Genomic DNA, 23,191 nt, shown 5'->3' with positions numbered 1-23,191 from the left:
TTGAATAAGAAAAATTAAAAGAGCTATATTTAATGGGAGCACAACATATACAAATTTGGAAGACATCCTTAATACAACCCTGGGTTACCTTTTACGAAATTTATTTACCAAGCAAAGGATGCGTAATGATTTGGTCAACCATAGTTCTACCAAGATAAAAAAAAAACAATTTCCAAAAAATAAAAGCAAGTAAAGAATGTTAGGAAACTAAAATACATTCCAAACCAATTAGGTGGTTCGCACTTAAAATAAGAAGGGAGGGGCAGATAAAAAGACTTTCATACGTTTGAAACATTCCTCAAAATTGTCCAAAATATCCACGAAATTTTCATATGCATACATTTTTTTTATGTCAGAAGCTTTATTCGTTTAAAGGAGTATATATATATATATATATATATATATATATATATATATATATATATATATATATATATATATATATATATATATATATATATATATATATATATATATATATATATATATATATATATATATATATATATATATATATATAACTAAAGTCGTTAACTTTGACAGGAAAAACCATGCCTGTTAAAAATCAATAATCGCTTTAAATTAGAAATCACGTTACTATTCTTTCCACCGGTAATAAACAATGAGAATAATGCGTATACAATCCTTAGTAATAAATATTAGCATAAAATTGTAAGGAGAGTCTCACGCATCATCAGTCTGCACCGTAAGGTCCTGTACACCCAAATCATGGCATAGGCCATGCACAAATTCTAGTATTGGCCGATCGTTTGTCCCTTGATTTACCTGTCAGCATGACCCACTAAATAGTCAACATTTACATTAAATCAACTTAATAAAGAGAAAAGAAAACATGGCACACTAACATGACCAAATTTTTAAAATAAAACTCAGGTTGTACAACAGATAAACAGCGATTCACTTGGGTACCGGCTTGAACAAGACTACTACGCGTTAGAGGGATGTAAATCTAGACATATACTACTTATTATATTCTAATGGTGTAAAAGTTTCAGTTTTTTGCTACCACTAGTCAAATACCTGTATTGACAAAGGATTGGAGATCAAATAATAAATTACCTTCACTACAAGTGAACCAACCACATGACCTGGTACTAATTCCCAAAAACGAACCTGGGAGACTTCCACTACATCTTCCCGAGCATAAATCTGAACGGAATATACAAAATGTAGAAGTGACACATTGATGTATCAAATTAAAAACGCAAAACTTAAATAACAGACTAAAGCAAGCAAAGTGTATCTATCACCACAGCCCCAAGATTCGATCTGGGATAGAAAGTTAAAAAAACCAGTTCCCAAAAAATAAATAGAAACTTAAATATCATTTAACAAGTGGAGCAAAACACAATTTGCTCAAGAAAAAGTAACAACCTGTCTCAAGCATTTATTCAAAGCAGTAGTTGGGATGCTAGGAGGCGCCATTTGGAGCAAGATACCACCAGTTGCCCTAAAGAGAGGCAGAACAAGAATAAAAACAGCAACAGAAACAAGTCCTAAACACAAGACTTCTGCATTCTGAACCCTATAATGAAGGAAACAGAAATAAGTCAAATTACAATATCTAAAGTAATAATGGTAGGAAGCTGTCAATTTTTTATTTTCAAGTTTTCATTATATCACTCTAGATTATTAGAAAATGAAATTATATTTACCTGATTGACAATAACCAGGATGCCAATATCAGACCTGCACTGAGAAACCATTGAAGTATGTAAGCTCAATATTATTTGTACATGGTTAAGAAAATGCGCTAGCATTCATGGGGTGTTACTATCATACACATGGCAAACAACATAAATCAAAGAATATCTACCTGCGAATGGAATCTGCAAGAACATGCAGGAAAACAGAGTGGTGATTCATATCTTCTGCATTTCTGTAAGCTGCAAAACATATTCCAGAAGAAACATTTAATGATTAATTATTATAGGTCAAGGCTCAAAAGTAGGAAAAGGTTAGATCAAGTCAATTTAAGAACATCTAATAAATACCAACCAAGATTAATCCGAGCATAGTTTCTGAAGAACCATACACCAACGAGATTCACAAATAAATTGGTCACTGCAGAAACAATCAAGTAATGCCTACAAGAAGAACGTAGTCGGCATAAATAAAAATTAGAAGGAAAACAAATAAAAAAAACAACTGTTAAAATGAAAAAGGTCACAAACAAACAATCCCTTCTCATTCTAAAAGGAACACAATCAAAAAATGTGATGAAGGCAGCAGCAAAATCTAGAATACATATTTTTGAAGATCACGTCTAAAAGTTAATTGTAATTTTTAGCCATTTACAATAGGCATCCTTAAGAAACGTATTAATTTCGTTTCCTTTCATGGGCCTTTTTTTGGTGGATATTTCCAAAATTTATGTTGTTATTTAAATTCTATTTATGTTTATTAGAATAGGGTTACTTATTTTATCCTACTATTTTGATAAAGTTTGACTACTTCAGCAAAAGTGACGTGATAAGGAAGCAATTCATTGCTTTCTCTTGGGTACAATGAAAAAGAACCTTCACGCCTATGATCAACTCAACTGGTATTAGATGAAAAAGAGAAACACATATGAATGCAAGAGGCTAGAGATACCCCAAGAATCTAGATAACCCAGAGTCTCTCCTCAACTAACTTCTTGTTCAGTTTGCTGCCTAACTACTCAGAGCTGTGCTGTTTTACTAATAGGATCCCATTCCATCTAGCTATTTCTCCCCCTCAAACTTACTATTTAAACCTATTAATACCCTTTTTATTACTAGTGCCTATCAGTCTAGGTTAAACAAATATTTGATCCCTTTCAGAGGAAGCATAAAACCTCCACCTGGTCAACTTCTTAACTATTCCAACAAATCCTAAATCCTAATATCAACGGACAGATACTGTTTACAACCCCATCAAAGCCATCGATAAACACTTTAGCCCATGTAATAAGCAAAAGCTCTTTACAATCCCTATGTTATAACCTTGGGTTTCTCAACAAACCCTGATTTTGCTCTCTTAAATCCTGCACTTAGTGCTTTTCTTCATCACAATATGGATAGAACATACCAATTATGACACCAATAGCAATCCTTTGTTAGCATCAAATGGAACCCAGCTCAACAACAAAATTTTCATTTCTAACTTTGAAAACCATTTAGTCAATCTTTCTGCTGCTGGATATGTACGATACTTAATCGTAAGAAATAAAACACTGAAACTGTACAAACTTACTTGTGCTCTGATTCATCTTGTATGAAGGCATGAAGGGCCTCAACCGCTAGGGAGAATGACATAAACAAAAGAAACAGCTGTCTACACAAGCAGCAGAAGAAGAAAATTCAATATGTTAGCGCATATGATGTAAATGTACTGAATAGAAGAGAAAAAATGAAATATGTCTGCAACAGTTAATTTAAAACAGTCACACAAATTTTTTTGCCCCTTATACAAGTGATCATTTAAATACTCAACTCAACAATGCAAAATCCAAACCAGAATGTCATGTATTATCCACTCTATGCATTTGCTTAGGGTCTGTTTGAATAAACATTTCTATAAGCACTCATAAAAGAAGAAAACAATAAAGAAATGATATAAATTTTTGCACAAGTAAAATTAACTTATAGACAAATTAAATTAGCTTTTGAAAAAGTTAATATGAGAGAGTTTCAACAAATTAGCCTATACATAAGCTAATTTTAGCTAATTGAAAAGTTTATTTAATTTTCTTCTTGAAGTGTTAACGGAGAAGTTGATCCAAACACATCCTTAGTCAAAAAGATAGCTTTCAGCAACTCAATTCAGTTAAACGTTCCAATCTAAAAATGTATTTTACCATTTATTGTGCAATAGCATTCAGCATTTTGCAAGATTTTGAGAAAAATACCAATTTCCACAGATACAAAAAATTTGTTCTGTTTTTACATTAGGGACAAAAATTACATGCTACCACCTTATCAAAAACCAGAAAGGAACCAAACCTGATTAGAGATCAGCACCATAATCTCCCCAACTTACTTTTACATGGTTACTAATTTTATTATAGAAGCATCATTTTAGTAACAACAACAACCAATCAATTCACTAGATAGACAGTAACAACAGCTGCAGTGAATGAAATAAGGAATACTTACGGCATTTGTAAATGCAGACAAGACTTCTAGCCTTTTATACCTGAAATTAAATCATATTAGTTCAAAAATTATAGACAGGGTTGAAATGCTTAATAAAAAGGTAATAGTAGTTCAAAATAATACCTATAGTTATTACACATGTGCATGTGCACACACAAGGAACAATAATTAGACATGTTTGCATGTGTATAATGTATGTATGTGTGCATGTTGAACATCATTATAATTGTTTAAATTGACAAACAAGATTTATGTAAGTGCTGATTGGAGAACAGGGATAGGCCACAAGATCAAGTTGAGAATGCATGGAAGGATTATTTTTAAGTAGAGAAGGGGAAAGTAAAAATTTGCAGTAAAAAGAAAATGTAAGTGCAAAATGGATGGTCTGTTTGTTTGTTTAAAGGAGAAATAATAATTGGGCAACTAAGGGAAAGTGAGAGACATTGAGCTGAAACTGTATTTGAGACAGCACAGATACTTCATTTATATTGAGAAAAAGAAATTAATACAATAAATAGAGGAGATTTGATATCCTCTAATATTAAAGATATGATAGGAGAATAAATAAAAATATTCCTAATTATATATATAATCTAGATATTTCTAATTATATACATGTGCTCCTTATTGCTATGGTTATAACAGAAACTTACACAATAGGTTTCTGACTTTCCAAGTTCTAAAAAAACATGTCTACTCATTAATGTTGTGTCAAAGTCTTGTCTGACCATGTTGGAACAGCTAAAAATACACTTTTAAAATTCAACACTTCAATGGGGTGCCTGACACATGTCATGCATGTGTCACTATTGTGTCACACACGTGTCATATGTGTGTCGGAGTCAAACATGTATCCAACACAGAGATACACCATTCAAGAGTCATGTCCATGCTTCATAGTCTATGATTAAGTAATTGTTGGGGCACATTCATATTCTTGAACCTTGAATACAAAATATAAACGATGACACAGACGAATGGAAAAATGTTATCTTTTAGTAAATAAGATGCATGCAGATAGATATGGACACATGAATATGTGTATTAGATTCAAGCTAAGTGCAAGTATAACAATAGTGAACCAACTAAGTCACACATACTTCCTACAGTTGCCAGTTTACCTACATCCTCATTCAATAAATTCATCTTGTTCCTGTTTCAGAAAAATTCATAACTCAATCCCTTAATCTTTCATGGGAATTGAGAACTAGCTCTCCGGACAAGAACTCAAGAGAAACATAGAAGCCAAAGGTAGATTCTTCAGCTCTCAAAACTAAGGAACATCAGGTAGTAAAGAACTAACAAGTTCCCTTTAGCACATGGGAGAAAACAATCATGTTTTGTATAGAATGTAGTCAATGTACAATTTTGCCATATATATTCACTCATCCCTTACGAATTCTGCAATTTCACAAATGGCACAACTGTACATGAAAATTTCCAATACTAGTAATCATAATAGTAACAAAAGCAATTATAGGGGAAAAGAGGCAATTATAGGGTATTTCCAGAAGAACTGTTTAAAGAACCACTTTAGGAATCAAAATTCAGTTATACAATAAACTGCGTCACGTAATTAAGTACAAAAAACTGATGGAGCACTGTTGACAAGTACATGACAATAAATGAACAAATCTCACCCATAAGTATACTCTCGATCGGCTTTCTTCCTAGACGCAGCCATAACAAATAACGAAAATGTAAGAAGACCACATCCAAAAGTCAAGTGAACCGCATCAGACACTAAACCTGAAAAGGCAAACGGGGTAGATCAAAACGTCAGCAGAGATTCTATTCAAATTCAGTTGACATTAATCGTTACACCAAAACCAGAGAACGGCTTTGAAAAGTAAAATTAATTTCCATGCATCACGTGTACAAACTCGCGAAATCACTCGAAATCACGAATATAAGTAATAAAAAGTAACGAGGATTTGAATTTGAAAATTTAATGAAAAATCAACGCTGATTGAATCTGACCTATGCGGCCTGTGAAGAGGCCAATGAGCAATTCGGCAGTGGAGTACGCGACATTGAGCGAGATCATCAGGAAGAGCCTCTTCATAAACCTGTTTCCAGACCTAACGTTGCGGAAGACGGAGAAAACAAATGAGGAGAAGGACGATTTATGGAGCGAGGCGGAGCGCTTATCGTCACTCGCGGACCAGTAGAGGTGGTGGTGTAGGCCGTGTGCGGGAATGTCTATCGGCGTGTGAGGTTGTTGGAAGGAAGATTGGCGCGAAAAGGCGAATCGGCGATCGGTGGCGCCACCGAAGCCGAAATCGCCGTTGATGGAAGTGAGAGACTCTCTGGCTTCCTCCATCTAGGAAACCGGAAAAGATCGACGGGGGAGAAAGAAAACAATGGAATTTGATTGCGGCTTTGAGGTTTAGGTTTGAAGAAGGATTGTAAAATAGCTGCGAACCAAAAACAACCAGATTTTTTGTTCTTTCACTCAAATTGAAACTTCCCCTGTTCCAGAGAGTGCTGCGATTGAAGTCAAAGTAAACTCCCTACTTTTATTTAATATTATGGAAAAACATAGTTATCTACCTAACATAAGTAAATGTTATTTATTTACTTCGAGAATTCAACTAAGGTGCCCCTGTCACATATTCTAATATCAGATACAACAACTTAAGTAGTAAAGTAACTTTATATAAAAAAAAATAGTGTAATTAAGTTTTATAAAAAAACTATTTTATTAAGTTTTCAAAATTTTCAAATTAAATATTCATTGTTTGATTTTTTTTTTTCTCATTATTTAGAGTGGTACATAGGAATTACTTATTTATTTACACATAAAAAATATATTAACAGTTGAGTTATATTTCAAATATTTTTATAAATTTAAGTATTTTTAGTTGAATTTCTGTTAATATATAAAATTTGATATGGTTCATTAAAATAACCATCTCAGTATGATTCCTTTGTTTTTTTTTTAATATTTAATTTATAAAATGAAACAATATTTGTTATTAAGATAGTTAGGATTTTAAAATTTCAATTTTATTTTTATTATTCAAGTTTCTTGTGTTATGTTCGAAATTTCAAAATTAAATAATCACTTAATCTTTATTAATAATAAGAGTTTAATTAAAAAAATATAAAAATTGCAAACATTAAATAAAAAAAATTTAAAAAATCAATTAAAAATATTCAAAATTTATAAAATACTTAAAACATAATTAAATATTTTTTATATATAAAAATATGTATAGAATAATAATGTAAGGTTTGATGCCTATTTTGGTTTGAGCAATCAATGAATGGCTGGTGTATTTTTTTTTTGTCTGAGGTGGTTTTTCATGGTAATGATGCAATTAGGGTTTTTGAGTTAGTGATTTGGTTTCCTTTGGCAACGCAAAAGTGGATTTCGCGATTAGGGTTTTCTGGTTCGCGATTTATAACTTATGTTTGCAGGTGGTAGTGTGAAGGTTTCGTGATTTTTAGTGTTTTTATGGTTGATTATGATGATGATTCACCAATTAGATTTTGCAATTGTGAGAATTTCGATTGTAAAATGGATCAAACTTTTATTTTGACTTATTATACCATTGACACACAAAATGTGACAAGTAAGTTGTCCTATTGTATAAAAAAGATTCAAAATCTCAACTCCCTCGTCAAACCTCAAACTTAGTGGATTGGCAAGTCAATCCATCAACTTTTCTTTTTAAATATGAATATCTTCTAAGCTTTTAATTACTTAATTGGTGGCTCTAATCAAATAAATTAAAATAATCTTACGTTTACATGTTAAATTATTTTACTATAACTAATAATTAAAATTTAATTTATCTATAAAGTAACATAAAATAGATTTTTTTTTAATTTCCAAATAAAAAATAGACCAATCTATCCCACTTTTGACATATCAATTTTGGTAGGTTAAGTGAGACCAGACAAAGCAAACTGACAAGTTGAAAACTTCAATCAATCCACAAATTTTAATGTATTAGTGGGTCAACGTGATTCATAATCCACTTGTCACCATTTCTTTGTGTGTTGTTTGAATTACTATCACCATCTTAGATCTAATTTTAAATAATGTTAACTTGATGTTAGAAAATATAATTTGTCGCTTTGTAATGATACTTTTCACAATCAAAGTTGTTAAAATTACTATCTTGGTAGAAAGTGTTTCTACTTTTTTATCTATTAACAAGATAGGAATATTGATTTGTTTTTCATTGAATAGATGATATGAAATTATTGCCTCTCCATTGATTAAAATTAACATGTTCTCTTTCTCTAAAATTACCATGACCACTTCTTCTAAAGTTACTTCTTCCTCTATTACTGAAATTATGACCTCTGCATTCAACACTTTAACTAGACTTTGTTGTGTTGTTAAAATTGACTTGACTCTTCAACTATTTCTCTAATATTTTTCTTACGTGAATTTCAATGTTTCCATGTAATTTGCTACTAACAGTGTTTATGTTGTGGAAAAGTACCAAAAAAATTTCTCTTCACCTTGTTGCCAGAAATTTCTTCTCCATAACATTCACAGTTTATTGAGGTCGATAGTAAGAGTAAAATATTCAACAATTTATGAATTGAACATCTCACCTTCGTCATAATATCTTTCATAATATTGCAACTTAGATTCCTACACTTTCTCTATTCTTTTGTATGGTAACTTTGAAGTGTCTCACATTTTTTACAGTTTTGGAATCTACAATTTTACGGAAAATAGAATAGTAAACTTCTTATTGGATTTGAGATAGTGTCAAATTATCCTTATTTTGACTTTCTTTATTAGCTTCTTGGGATAAAACCAAATTAATAAAGCTTCAAATCAAATATTGTAAGTCCTTAAATGAGTAGTTATTAACAATTACAAATAATTATGACTAAGTTTTCAATCCAGTTTGAAGCCTAACCATATGATATTATCATTCATTATCAAATCCTACTCTTAGGCTCAAGATTGCAATGTTGTTGCAGGTGACATCAATTTCCCTACGAAGGTGACCAACAAATACTAGATCTAATTCATAAATAATAATAAAAATAATAAGTAATTACGAATATTTATATACTTTAACCCCGAGTTATATTTTTCTCGTACTTTTTATACAATTATATAAAGAAAAAGTATGTTTTTCTTTCTAGAGTTTTATGATGGTTCCATTGTCTGGGTCATGTTACCATACTGCATCGTGCATATTAACCAAAGTGCCGTCTAGAGGGCTTGATTTAGAAAAGGGGTACATTTTCAAAAAGAATTTAATTAATCTCGATGAATGTTATGTTTACAATACCAAAGCAGATAGCAAAACAGATGTCATTCTTTCTTCTGCAATGGCAACTGCGTACCAATTTGATATGGTAGGTCCAAAAAGTAGTTGGGATTCGCAGGCAAATGATGCACATTGGTGTAACATGTCAACTGGAACGGAAACGGTGGTAGTCTACCTCGTTACAATGTTGAGTTTAAGAAGCTTGTGACAATGGTGAATTCAACAAGTCAACACTCGGAAGTTCTTGCAGAAGACGTGCAATTTCTCACTAGAGATTTTTTTTTTCCCTTTTACTTACAATCTTCTGATACACCACTGTAACAAGTGAAATGTTAAGAAAACCATGATCATAGATATTTGACAACTCGGTATGGAAAATAAATAAGAATGATGGAATGAGTGCAGCTGTATCTTCCTACAACTTTCTCTTAATAATCCTCTTAAAATTAAATACACAAAAAAGAATGCTTAATATCTTCCAAAATATAACATATATATGTATGTATGTATGGATCAATGTTACTTTTATTTTAGAATTTTGATGCAATGCTGGGGTGTCTTTACGAGCGGATAATTGAAAATTAAACGCATGTGATGATGATACCTAGTTCATTATGTTCGTCATTTATTTTTCTGACCTCGGATATTATATATGAGGCTCACCTCCTTATCGTTACTCATGACTGCATATGATGATCCAGCGTATAGGCCCGAATATCAGAAGGACTTGTACCCGGCCTAACAACAACCATCAAAATAATATTATACGGCATGAAAGATCTAAGAAGCCAAGCATCAGAAATATTACGAAACACCCGTTGTTTTCATCAGTTTGCGTTTGCACAAAAACATAACTGAAGGTGCAAACTCACAAAGTGTTGCCCTTTCTTGTCCTAATCAAATTTATGCAAAATCGTAGGCGGCTAATTAAATCAACAATATGAACTTTTTATAAAAAAAAGTATTACTAATGCAATCTCATCGTGATTTATATTCATCTAAGCATAATTTCCAATAAAAACTTCTACTTATTGAATTATTAACCAGTCCTAGTAAACAATAGTTAGCAAGATATTTAACTTATCTACATGCATTTTGCTAACAACTATCCCGGGACACACTGGACCTGAACAGCCATTAAACTAGTAACCAAACCAAGCAAACTAAATGAGATGAATGTAATTAAACCAGTTAACAGATTTCTGTCTAAACCCAAAGTACAATTAATTTCACATGTAAAATAGTGTCCTGCCCTCAAAAACCAGACAATACAATAGATTTAGGAAGAATAATCTGGAGTTGGGAAGAAAATACCTTTTGTTAATGGTTCCATAATGGAATTTGAGTTTTCCGGTCTTAATATCCTCAACATACTGTGACCACGAGAAATAATACAAGTTATAGAATGAGTAGGCGACATAATAAAACCTAAAGCCATCAAGTTGAAACGTCTGATTCTGAATCATACCAAACTTAAGGTAACCACCATCGATGAAAAGGATAGAGAATTAAAAGGTATATCGTCAAGTGGAAAAAGTTGGCATGCTGATGATTCTGGACCAGGTGAAAAATGCGGCTTCTTCAGCTTCGCCAAGAATATCAAATAAATCTGCCTCAAACATTCTATAATCATGATCAAAATTCTCTAACTAGTCAAGGAAATAAACAAAAAATAAATAGAATAATAAGCAATTTCTCACTTGGCCAATTAAAGGAATATCCAGTTGGGCAAATGGTGAAATTACTTCCACATCTGCATTTGCTTCCTCCCTTGTTTCTCTTATGGCACCATCCACAGCCGACTCTCCTATTTCCAAATAACCAGCAGGAAGTGTCCTTGTTGAACCAAAATATGAAATTAACATACCTCATTGAGGAAAAGATATGCAGTATTTATAATATAAAAAAACTAGTAGCAACAGCATCACTGTTTTAAAAATGATTTTGGGAACAGGAAAGTAACACGCACATAGACAGAAGCAACCAAAATAGGAAGTATAACATAAAATCCATTCCTACCAAAGGCCATGAGATGGTTGAATATTCCTCTTGCAAAGGAGCACCTTGTTATCATGTTCAACGAGGCAGCCAACTACCTACTTTGCCAACCAAAATCACGTCATGTTTAGAAGAAAATAAATAACCATGTATCAACTAATGAACTGAAAGAAGAGCTATGACATACAAAATAAATCATCAATTTCAATGTTAAAGTTTACCCTCTCTCCTAAGTGATAAAACTACAATAAATACAACAGATCTTAAGTGATAACTTCAGTAAATAAGTGATAACTACTTAAGAGGTGTGTGTGTGTGTGTGTGTAATACCTAAGTAGTCTTAAGAATATTAGAAATGACACAAAGTAGTCCCCCAAATATGCAAAGATCCTTCAAATTGGTCCCTAAACTTGACTAAAATACATCAGCTTGGGAACTACAGTGAAAGATATTTAATACTTTGGTTATTACTTAAATAGCTTTAGTAGTTGAGGGACTACTTAAGAGAGAGGGTAATAGTTCAGGGACGAAATTGACGGTTTATTCTACAACGACTGTACAATTCTTTTCCAGTCAAAGGTTAGAGAATCTCAAAAACACAGCAAGGAGATATAATTGTTTTAAAAATTGACAGCACAAAATTAATATAAAAATAATGTAAAAACGTAAATCTTAAATCAAAAGAGAGAATTCGTGTTTTTGAAATTATCATGAGTCATTGTAGACATAAAGAAATATTATCATTTCATCTAAATTATAGGGGAATCATAAACACTAAAAGAAGTGAAAAAAAATTATAAAATGCGGTCAGAGTTTCTGAAGAGTCCAACACAAATACAAATACAAATACAATACAGGTACAGCTACCTTTTTAAATTAACCATGCTTCCATTCAGACAACATATAAAAACATATGATACTCCTCCAAATCCTTATTTGTTATACATTTTCATTAACTATTTTGTGAAAAGAAAAATACTTAAAGAATGAGAGTTATAACCATACCATTTTGAATCATGTTATATGCAGATACCTTAACCTCCATATACATTTCAGCATCAAATTCATGCATCGCATAGCATTTTGTTTTAATAAAGAGGAAACCTTTATCCTAAAGATGTTTCAACTAACCTGTTTGCTCAGATCAGTGAATAATATAGAAAACATCAATATCGTTCTCTCAAATCTCAATTCATAATGCATCTTAAAACTCAAGCAAAACTCAGAACATTTAATTTAACAAGAAACAACGATTTCCAAGTTATATTTCATATGCACTGTATTCTATACCATGAACCAACCATAAAAATCTCAGTTTAAACTTTAGGTTATCCACACATAATTCTGCTGTTCTCCAGTTACTTACAACTAAAGCCACAAACAACCTCCCCAAGAAAACTTTAATGAACAGGAACAACTATTTTTCCATAAAAGCAAACGATATTACAAAAGAGAGAGAGAAAAAAATCATTTTTAAGCAATGAAGTACTAATCCAAATTTAAGTGATACACAAAATACACTGCCCCGATAATTCGGCATATGACAAATAAAAGAATAAGTAAAAACAATTTCCTGGTACAGAAACAAGTGATACACTACCCACGCTACTGTCATGTTGCAAATCTCACAACATAGCTAAGACTACATTTAAAAATAGTATCACGGCAACACCGCAACACTGACTTTGTAAATCAATTCATATACATTAAAAAACAATTTACTTCAAACATACTTGAATACCCGCCATTACTTTACCAACAACAAATATTTTCCCAACTAAGGGAATTCTAATCTACTGAACGTATGCACGACATCATTCGGCTGCGCTAAATACATAAATACCAGTTATTACTTCGCAAGCACTAAATCAAATAAACCAGAAGCTAGAGAGATATTTCTAGACAGTCACCATCTTCGGATTCTGATACGCAATCTTCCCACAAACCGTACATATAGCTCTAAACTTTTCTTCCCCTTCAGGAATATCATGCTTCGTAGAACCACCACACCACTGACAGAACTTAATGTGTCGAACATTTCCCTACAGTGGCCCGATCAACAACATTTCAGCGAACCGTTAAAACCCACAATTGCAAGATTCTAGCTTTGCATCATCAACAACAATAGACATATACCATATATATATATATACATATATATATATATATATATATATATATATATATATATATATATATATATATATATATATATATATATATATATAATGCAGTCACAAAATTAACATTAGAAATGCGCGAAGAGAACTCACGGCAGAAGGAAGCGGTGTCGAGGAAGCGTGAAATGGCGCGAATCGAACCCTACGAACGATGGTTTTGGTGGGAAGCAGTTTGGAATAAGGGTTCGGGTGTGGAATTGGGGAAAATGATAAGGATGAGAATGCCCGGGGTTTCTGAATCCATCGTTGACTTACCAATCCACATATCTGAATCTGGATTCCCTTCACCATCATTTTTGTTATTCAATTATGAATTGGAACACGCAATTATACGCAACCAAACCTTTTTCGGTGTTCACGTTTCCGTTTTCAAATTCAAAATCACCCAATTTAATGAATAGAATGAACCACTCTCTTCCCCCCTTTTCTTAATCCAAAATCCTCAAACGATAAGACCTAAATCTTCTTACTTCAAAAATAAAGTGTATCTGTTTTTAGTTTTCGAAAAAACATTTTATTATATTAAATAAATGAAAAACATCATTATCCACACAAATTGTTAGATGATTATGATACACTCTATGCATGAAAAACTGGCAGATTCACACGTATACTTCTCATTTACTTACTTTATTTCATTTTCTTCCAATCCCAAGCTACCTATTTGAGATTTTGGGGAAACTATGTGATAAGTTGAAGAAATTAAAAAATGTATTTTATCTTGTCTTGAAAATAGGAATATTATATAATTCTTAAAATAACACCACTAACTCTCGTTAATAACACTTTTCCTTTTAGATTGTTTGTTTTTCAACTTTTTCAATTTACATTTAAACTTATTTAGTCTAGAAGTACACCTACTCAACTCAAATGTTGCAAAAAAATGCAACTCCGACAGGAGTTTTCTGGATATTATCAGCTGAGACAATAAATAGTAACTTTGAACAATAGAGATTCTTAACATAATTAGCTGAGACAATAAATGGTAAAAAATGGTACATTTGACCTATCAAAAAAATGGTACATTTGTAATCGTAAAATAGTATACATGTTATTTGCATGATCATCTAATAAAATTATTTAAAACTACAAAATACAGTGAAAGCAGGATTGCTGTGTTAAATAATATAGCACGGTCAACGATCTGGTTTGATCTGGCTCGAGAATTCCAGAAAAGGATTAGCATAGGCCTGAAGGATCCTCAATCCAAGGCCAGCTTATCACATAAAGATTGATAAGCTGCACTGCAAAGCTTGAACTTCTCTTCTGCTATAGCCTATCAAGTATCAATGTACAGAAAAAAAAATTAAAAGAATTAGGAAGTTATGCAAACTAATAATAGAGACTCCAGAACATCGAATAGAACAAAAAGGAGGAGGAATATAATCGGTGGTTAGAGCATCGCAGCACCTTGCAAGAGCCTTGATGACGATCTGGATGCCATTTTAGAGCACAGGCCCGGTACCTGATGATATAAAAATGTTAAGAATATCGTAGTAAAGAACTATGGCTTCCTAACATTTTAATGAAGACGAAATTACAGAAGAAGCAAAAACTCACGCATTTTTTACATCCTCAAGTTTCAGAGGACCAGAAGCACTCAATCCAAGGGCTAATCTATCCGGAGTTAAATCTAAACCAGAACTATCAGACTCAGATGAAGATTCATAATCATTTTCGCTTTCATGCCTCCAATTCCATGATCTCCCAAAATTAGAGAAGCGTTCAGCCCTCCTCCACTGAGGATTTTCCTCATTGATGAAGGACCAATAGAAGAATCTATTCCCACCAAAGGCAGAACGGAAAATGGTTTCCACATCAAAATCATCTTCACAAAACAAAGGATCTCCTGAAAGAAATAAGGTTTGTTACCAACTTACCATTAATACATTCGACTCCAGAGTAGACGTCATAAGTATCTAGCAGCTTCTATGTTTTGTTGAAAATAATAAAAACACCGTAAAAAATTACACTGATTTCATAAAGATTATGATGCAACTTGAAATCAAATCCTATTCATGATATCCACAAGTTTAAATCTCTCAATCCTAAATGAGTAAACAAGAAGTTTCCAGCAATATTATGTAGGATGATCTCCTAGAGATACAACCACCTGTAAAGAGAGGTAGTACTACAAGATACATGTAATATATTCTGTTACAGCACAAGTATTTCAAGCATCCTTACTTCTGTACCGATGATTTGATCCTTGTTTGCCATTCCTGTACCTTCCAGAGCCCCCATCAAAATATTGCTTTTTACGAAACCATGAGGGGTCCTGGCTTGATGGCAGCTCGTCCCGATCAATACCTTGCTTCCAGCTCTAAACGACGCACAAAAAAGTGCAACCATAAGCATCAAAACATCTTAGCACAAACAAAATCACGGAAGAGAAGGGGTTGAGTTTACTTCTTCATTAAGTGGTTAACAAATAATTTTATTTTATTTATTTTATTACATTAAAACTGAACCCATCCCTACCAATCTCAAAAACACCATATACCTTGCAGTATATATTGTGAGGATCATTTTAGCATCAGTGAAAGGGGAAGAAATATAGATCATACAATTGTACATGAACAGTCAAGATTAAAGGCAATTCAAAGGTGCATGGCCACATAAAAACATCACTTCTATGTTCTAATCTTCAATATTCATGAAAAAATCTAATGGACAGTATTTGTTCCTGTCACTCTCACATAAAAAGGCCTTCTAACTTTATATGTGTGTTTGCGTACGTGCTATATGTATGAAAGCTTCCCACTTGAATATCAGCAATAAAATAATGTCATGGCTTCTCCAAATGTCGCACCTCCCAAGTCACGTGATCCCAAAAAACATGTAATAACATGAATGGGTCTAATGTCAATCGTTGGCAGTGACATTGATGCATTTTACAATAAGTTTATTGAGGGAGAGTGGGATAAGTCTAATAGATGGGTCTTGTTAGTGTATATAGTGCAAATATCTTTCTGTTTTGATTTTACATTCTGTTTTGCATTTTGTTAGTTTGTTGCATAGGCTCAGCTCTTTCTATTATACCTATTCTCTCTCTGTCGTATTTAATTTGCACTCTGCCTTTAATCTCAAACAGTTCGGTGCTCTAGACTATTTTTTGGGAATTGAGGTCAAACATCTCAATGATGGATCTCTTCTTTCTCAATCCAAATACATTCGTATTTTGCTTTACAAAGCTGGAATGTCAGCAGCAAAAGGCATCTCCACTCCTGTTCAAAGAGGTCTAAAACTTTCCAAATATGGTTCTGATTATATGGATGACCCTGCTCTCTATAGATCCATTGTCGGTGCATTGCAATATGTAACTATAACCAGACCTGAGATTGGTTATAGTGTGAATAAAGTTTGTCAATTTATGTCACAGCCACTGCTTGAACACTGGAAAGCAGTCAAAAGAATATTGTGTTATCGCAAGGGTACTATCTCTTATGGCTTGCATCTTCAGCCTGCACCTTCTTCTGAAAAGTACAGTCTCATTGCTTATTGTGATGCAGATTGGGCATCTGATATTGATGACAGAAGATCCACTTTTGGTGCTTGTATATTCTTTGGAAGTAATTTGGTTTCTTGGTGGCCTAAAGAGCAAACTTTGGTTGCTCGGTCAAGTGCAGAGGCAGAATACCATAGTCTTAGATCTTATGGCTGGAGTCTCTTCTTAAAGAGCTAAACACTAATTGTGCAACACCTATCATCTATTGTGATAATCAAAGCACTGTTGTTTTAAGTCACAACCCTGTTTCACACTTTCCGACCAAACACATGGAGCTAGACATCCTTTTTGTGCGGGAAAAAGTCCTGGGTCGTTCATTAATAATCACTCACATACTCACTAAACCTGTCTCTCAAGTCCAGTTTTATCACTTACATAACAAACTCAATGCTCTTGATTATTTTCATGAACCTTGAGTTTGAGGGGGATTGTTAGTGTATATAGTGCAAATATCTTTCTGTTTTGATTTTACATCTGTTTTGCATTTTGTTAGTTTGTTGCACAGGCTCTGCTCTTTCTGTTATACTTATTCTCTCTCTTCTTTCATTGTATATATAATGGATGCTCTTGACTATGTCATAATAAGAGAAGAATATTTTTGACCTCTTCAATTCTATGTTTTATTTCTCTATACAATTTATTTCTCCTTTACATTGAAGATCACCTTCCATCAGGTCTGATGCCTCAGTTCTTACTCTGATAGTGGTCATCAAGAAAGAATGACCAGCGCTTTCCTACCGGCTGGATGTATTGGCAAGAGGCCATTGATGATGTTAACCTTCGATATGTTATCCTTAAATTGCAGGTCACAAGCTCACAGCATATTTTGAAGTTGCAATATCTTGTTCCTAACTTGGTATAGGAGATCACAAGCTCACAGTATATTTATGAACCCAAATAGTCAATGCGAGCCCATACGTATCGTCATTGTACACTCTTATTTAACATGTGTCACTAGATTAGACATAGAAATCCATCCTACCAATTCACAATATAGTTTGTCAAGAACCATCTTGCTTAAACAGAACACAAAGATTTAACCTATCCAAACAGATTGTAGCAGTTCCTAAATGCTAAATACGAGGCTGTTCATCACTGACCCTACTTCTTAATAAACAAGTGAAGCATGGAAAAGACATTAAGGAGAAATATATATATATATATATTGTAACAATCGGAAAGAAACCAAGCCAAGAAACCACAGAATTACCTAATTCAAGCAACACTATATAATATATTAGTCTATAAATGAATGCTAAAATTACAAGAAACTGCGGATGCCCACACATACAAAAACATGAAAAGGAGAAGAAGCATGGTGAACCTGAAACAGGGTTTCTGCATAATCATTGATACTGTTCATTACTCTATGTTTTGCTTGCATCCGTCTAAACCTTCTGGAGTTATGATTGTTGCCTCTCTGCAATTAAACTGTTCTCAGCCCAACAAAACATATAAACAACACTTTCTACACAACCAAAAGACATTGAACTCTCATTAATTAGTTCAATAAAAATAACATTGTTGGGTCACAAACAGTTCCGAACATACAAAATCAGAAAGAAAAATGAAAAATTGACGCGGTGAGGCCCACTATCAAAAGACACAATGGTTTCCAATGCAATAATTGTTGAATGAAAGGAAAAGTAGTGAAATGACAACATAAAGCATAGGGAATTGAGAGAAACTAACGGTGTCCCAAAAATTGCGCCGTTTACGTTGCAGGGGAGGGGTTGAATGGAAGAGTGCCCTGAGAGAGGAATGAAGATTATTGCTGGTTGAAGCTTTGAAGATGGCGCTGCTCATTTTCTCTGCAATTCGAGTCCTTTGTTTTGCCCCACCTCGGGCTATCGATGGAACTTGTTTAAGACGAAAATTGGAATAATCCTAAATTAGACCTAACCAGAATCAGAATGGTCATCAAAGACCACAAACTATCTGAAATGGTGGTTTATTCATTAGGCAAAACATTTGAGCAATTCATCACTTTATTCTTATAGAGTACTTTTGACTACTTATTAAATAACCTTCAGAGGGCGTATGAAAAATAAATTATTTTTATTACTATTAGAAGGTATTTTCGATTGCATAGAAATAATAATTAATTATTATTTGAACTCATTATACCTAAATTTGATTTTTTTTGGATGAATTTGTTAAAAATCATTTTAAACTTTTAAAATGTAATTTTTATTATTTATATTTATGTGTAATTTACTTTTCTTATTCAATATTCATGAATGAATTTGTGATAAACATGTTTGTATTAAAAATTCACTTCATAGTGGTACAATTACTACCGGTTAACATAAAGGAAAATTTACCTTACTAGTTTTTATTTTTAAAAGATTACGCACATGAATGAATCGAAATTGTATGACGCAATTTCATTAAAATTAATTCTAAACAACTTTAATTTAAATCAAAATATATTAAAATCATGACATTTTTTATCACTTCAGTTCAAATTAAAATACGTATCAATTTTTCACAACTTTAATTTAAAAAAAAATATTAAGAGAAATATAATTTCTTCGTTGTATAAAAGTTGTATTAGATTAATATGTTTAAAATTTTGTTTTGTGACTAGGATTAAGAAAACTATCATATTTGACCAATCTGAAAGTAATATAAAGTAAAATTGAGCTTGATTATATTGAATTGGATAAACCAGTAATATTAGATAAATAAAATTGAGTAAAAAGATAATTGTAGTCAGTTTAGATAATGTGTTATAATTTCATGAGTACTCGAATTTATATTTTAATATTTATAAGATTGTAAATATATTTTAAATTTTAAATTTTATTTTTAATATGATACTATTTTGTTAAATTTTGATAATAAGTAATATGAAATCATAGTCTATTGCAATAATTATTATTATAATTATATATATCATTTTTTTAAGTTAATAATTCACTATATTTATGTTATTTATTCAAAATTAAAATAATTTTTTTATATAAAAATAATTTAATATAAATATGCAATATGAAAAATATGATTAAATTGTTAACTGAACAAATTAAATTAATATGATAAATTAAATAGTTAAATATATTTTTTAAAATATTAAATTTTAAGCTTAAATAGTTACTTCGTACCCGGTTTTAAAAGTGAAGATATCGGGTCCCTATGTTATGAAAAGTGTATGAATAAGGTCATGTCCGTTAAGTTGCAGCAACGGCGTTAAGTCCGTGCTGATGTGGCCGTACTTTTTATCTTCTCTCTTCTGTTATCCAACTTTTTCTCTCTCTTGTTCAGATTTTTCTTTGATGATTTGTTGAACTTAGTTCTTTCTTTGTGGATCTTATTCATATATTTTTCATAACACAGGACCTAATGTCTTCATTTTTAAAACCGGGATAGAAATTCACCTCTTAACATGGGGACGAAGTAAGCATTTAAGCCTAAATTTTAAGTATATTTGATTGGTGAAGTTGAATCTCAATCCAATTCAATTCGACTCATATTCACTTCTAAGAGTGATGTAATGAAGTCATTTCATACCAACACAATTCATCTATGTATGGCAAAATGGGTCGATTTGGTCACTTCGTCAAGATGAGATAAGGCGAGTTGAAATTTTTAACTCGGTTACTCATTTTGACCTGTCAATATTATAACTTAAATCATAAAATACCTATAAATTCATTTTAATTGGAGTAATTTAACTTGTAATGATTGTTATTCAATTAAAAGTTTAAAAATAATTATATGAGTAAATATAATTTTAATATATATAGAGAGAGAGAGAAATAAACACACTATACATTTAAAAAAATTAAAAATATAAAAAAAATGGTGGTAGGCCGATTTGCCCTTTAGTGAGACAAGTTACACATTTTGACTCATTTTGTTGTGGTGGGTCCGCCAAAACGAGGTCAGAATGACCTGTTTTGCCACCCCTATTTATCTTCCATGAGTTGTTGGTTTCTTTCCAAAATAGTCTCATACCTTGAGTAGATATTCTTTCACTCTCTACCCATACATGGGTGTCTCCCCTATTATCCAAAACACATATTCATTAATCTTCGCTCCTCTCTTTATTTTCTTGTATGATGGGTTCTCGATTCTTTTAAATTTTATTGATAATTTTTTAGTTCTTTAAAATTATTTAAGAATTTTTTTGTTATATTTTAGGATAATTGCACAATAAACATAAGTCCTTAAGAACAATGATCATCCATATATTGTAAAACTCATTTGATTTGCATTGAGTCATTTAAATACAACAATATTTGAGACAATATATGACAATTACAAGATTAAACAACCACAACAACCTTATTAACGAATATTACTGACGGATAATTGGTCCATAATTACCCAACTCATTTATAACAAAAGTTTTTGTCAATAAATTAAATATCAAAATATGTTGCTAATATCCCTCAATAACTACATATTGTTGATAGATCATGATCACTCGAATATTTCATTGATAAAGTCAATATTCCTAATAGTTTTATGTTTATTTGAAAATAAAGTTATTACCATAAAGTAATAAATGGCAAATGTGTTAACCACAACAAACTTCACAAGCTTACCTACTTTAAAAAAAAATATTACAAACTTCAATACACTAATATTGTTTAGGAAACAAAAATTGTATCTTGGCTCATTTTATTTTCAAACATTTTAATTTAGGTAACAAAATGTAAGAGCCTAGAAAATAAATTATTAGAGTTGATAACTTGCTTTAAATTACGAGACTTTGTTATTTTAATAATAAAAGTTCAAAATATAAGTAGAATTTTGATTAACAAGTCTCATTGCCTAAAATAAATATCATTTCTCTAAAACTCATTCTCTAAGAGCTATCTACGATCTCATTTAGTCTTCTAACCACTGGGTTTTCTATTTGAAGATCAAGGAGGGTGTAAGTGATCATTAAGGTGAGGTTTTCAAGTTTACTCGATCAATTCTTGCAAAAGAGTAAGTTAGTTTATAATCTTTACTCTAGTTGTACGTTTACCAATGCATGTGAGTTTGACTTTGTCGCATATGTCAAATGAGTCTTCTATTAGGTTATTTGTTGATCAATGGTTGTAACGACATACCTTGATTATGATAATGTGGTTTGTAGAAGCATATAGAGTTCTTTGATTTGTGGGAGCAATTTTAGGTTCTATAAAATTGGTTGAGTTTCTAACACATAAGGAAGCTAATTAACTTAATTTTAATTAATAGACAAATTTTAATTGTGGATTGTATGTATATATGATAATTAGTTTGTGTAATTGGAATGACTGATGAAATATGACCTGTTGAGTTTGGTTGGGAGACTTGAATAGTCATTGGTGATGGTATGTCGAATTGGAGAGAGACTGAATATTTAAGGCGTCAATTGAGATGACATGAATCACTAAATTATGAATAATTTGATGTTTAGTTGTGTTAAGCTTGTGTAGTGTGTTAAACTGGTTTGCTAAAAAATTATGGTAAATTAGTATGTTGAGTGTGTTGTTTGAACTTTGATTAACATTGAGTGAACTAATGACTGAGTCATTGATTATTTGAGCAATTTAGTAGAGTAAGATTCCTTTTAGTTCTCTTTCTCTATCTCTCTATATATATATATAAAAGAGAGATTGAATAATTGTAATAACTTTATTATTTTAAGTTAACTATTATATTTTATTGGATATATAATGTTTCTTATAATAGTATTAAAACTTTTAAATGGAATGCTACACTTTGTCTGTTGTCAAAATGCATCTGGACTTTGATAGGAAATTTTCATATTAATTATATATATATATATATATAATATTTGATTTTTTAAATTAGATATAAAGATATAGATGTTATATAAACATTTTAATTTATTAGACAATTTAAAATCATTATATCAAGGCGTGGTTGTCAGTTTTATAACTTATCTTCAATATATATATTTAATTATTTTTACTTCTTTATACACTTATTTATCGTTTATTCAAATGTAATTTGATAATTTTACATCATTATAATTTATTTTTTTATATTTGGTATTGAAAAAAAGCTTATATCTTTTTAACAATAAATATTTGATAAAATAATGTTTTCTTTAATTTTTTAAAAATAGTTAATTGATATTTGAACCAAAGGACACTACAGGATACAAATATA

At 31.5% G+C, this 23,191-nt stretch overlaps 3 protein-coding genes across 4 annotated transcripts; all 3 read right to left on the bottom strand.

Annotated features, from left to right (window-relative positions):
* Window positions 1-558: 558 nt before the first annotated feature.
* On the bottom strand, window positions 559-6,653 carry LOC108327898 (metal tolerance protein C2). The gene is made up of 10 exons (XM_017561629.2): window positions 6,120-6,653; window positions 5,780-5,888; window positions 4,140-4,179; window positions 3,238-3,314; window positions 2,020-2,108; window positions 1,838-1,907; window positions 1,677-1,715; window positions 1,396-1,546; window positions 1,081-1,170; window positions 559-786 (listed from the first exon to the last, which is right to left on the bottom strand). The coding sequence occupies exons 1-10, from the start codon at window positions 6,460-6,462 to the stop codon at window positions 685-687; spliced, it is 1,110 nt and encodes a 369-aa protein (XP_017417118.1). The 5' UTR covers window positions 6,463-6,653; the 3' UTR covers window positions 559-684.
* A 2,707-nt stretch (window positions 6,654-9,360) lies between these two features.
* LOC108327071 (nudix hydrolase 23, chloroplastic) lies at window positions 9,361-14,146 on the bottom strand. 2 transcript variants are annotated; one of them, XM_052872210.1, is made up of 8 exons: window positions 13,660-14,146; window positions 13,297-13,428; window positions 11,408-11,484; window positions 11,089-11,224; window positions 10,857-10,997; window positions 10,703-10,761; window positions 10,027-10,126; window positions 9,361-9,703 (listed from the first exon to the last, which is right to left on the bottom strand). In XM_052872210.1, exons 1-7 carry the CDS (start codon window positions 13,858-13,860, stop codon window positions 10,066-10,068), a joined length of 807 nt encoding a protein of 268 aa, XP_052728170.1. In that variant the 5' UTR covers window positions 13,861-14,146; the 3' UTR covers window positions 9,361-9,703; window positions 10,027-10,065. The 2 variants fall into 2 exon arrangements, with proteins under 2 accessions (XP_052728170.1, XP_052728169.1); XM_052872209.1 differs by having other exon boundaries at window positions 10,052-10,126; window positions 13,660-14,143.
* A 403-nt stretch (window positions 14,147-14,549) lies between these two features.
* Window positions 14,550-19,053, bottom strand: LOC108327111 (uncharacterized). The gene is made up of 6 exons (XM_017560839.2): window positions 18,767-19,053; window positions 18,399-18,494; window positions 15,754-15,889; window positions 15,127-15,415; window positions 14,977-15,031; window positions 14,550-14,842 (listed from the first exon to the last, which is right to left on the bottom strand). The coding sequence occupies exons 1-6, from the start codon at window positions 18,878-18,880 to the stop codon at window positions 14,768-14,770; spliced, it is 765 nt and encodes a 254-aa protein (XP_017416328.1). The 5' UTR covers window positions 18,881-19,053; the 3' UTR covers window positions 14,550-14,767.
* Window positions 19,054-23,191: the final 4,138 nt, after the last annotated feature.

This window comes from Vigna angularis, chromosome 2 (genome assembly GCF_016808095.1).
Source record: "Vigna angularis cultivar LongXiaoDou No.4 chromosome 2, ASM1680809v1, whole genome shotgun sequence".
NCBI classification, from domain to species: Eukaryota; Viridiplantae; Streptophyta; class Magnoliopsida; order Fabales; family Fabaceae; genus Vigna; species Vigna angularis.
This window is presented reverse-complemented; position numbering and strand designations above follow the sequence as displayed.

Bases quoted from the DNA above. Each gene is read 5' to 3' on its own strand.
- LOC108327898 (XM_017561629.2), bottom strand. From the start codon at position 6,462: ATGGAGGAAGCCAGAGAGTCTCTCACTTCCATCAACGGCGATTTCGGC. The intron at 3,315-4,139 runs GTAAGTATTCCT...TTGTGTAGACAG, and splicing joins TGTCTGCATTTACAAATGCC to CTGTTTCTTTTGTTTATGTC. The intron at 787-1,080 runs GTAATTTATTAT...TCATGCTGACAG, and splicing joins TTGGTTCACTTGTAGTGAAG to GTAAATCAAGGGACAAACGA.
- LOC108327071 (XM_052872210.1), bottom strand. From the start codon at position 13,860: ATGATGGTGAAGGGAATCCAGATTCAGATATGTGGATTGGTAAGTCAA. The intron at 11,225-11,407 runs GTAGGAATGGAT...TGGTTCAACAAG, and splicing joins CAACCATCTCATGGCCTTTG to GACACTTCCTGCTGGTTATT. The intron at 10,998-11,088 runs GTGAGAAATTGC...TGTTTGAGGCAG, and splicing joins ATATTCCTTTAATTGGCCAA to ATTTATTTGATATTCTTGGC.
- LOC108327111 (XM_017560839.2), bottom strand. From the start codon at position 18,880: ATGAGCAGCGCCATCTTCAAAGCTTCAACCAGCAATAATCTTCATTCC. The intron at 15,416-15,753 runs GTAAGGATGCTT...TATTTCTTTCAG, and splicing joins ATCAAATCATCGGTACAGAA to GAGATCCTTTGTTTTGTGAA. The intron at 14,843-14,976 runs GTGCTGCGATGC...GATACTTGATAG, and splicing joins GTCATCAAGGCTCTTGCAAG to GCTATAGCAGAAGAGAAGTT.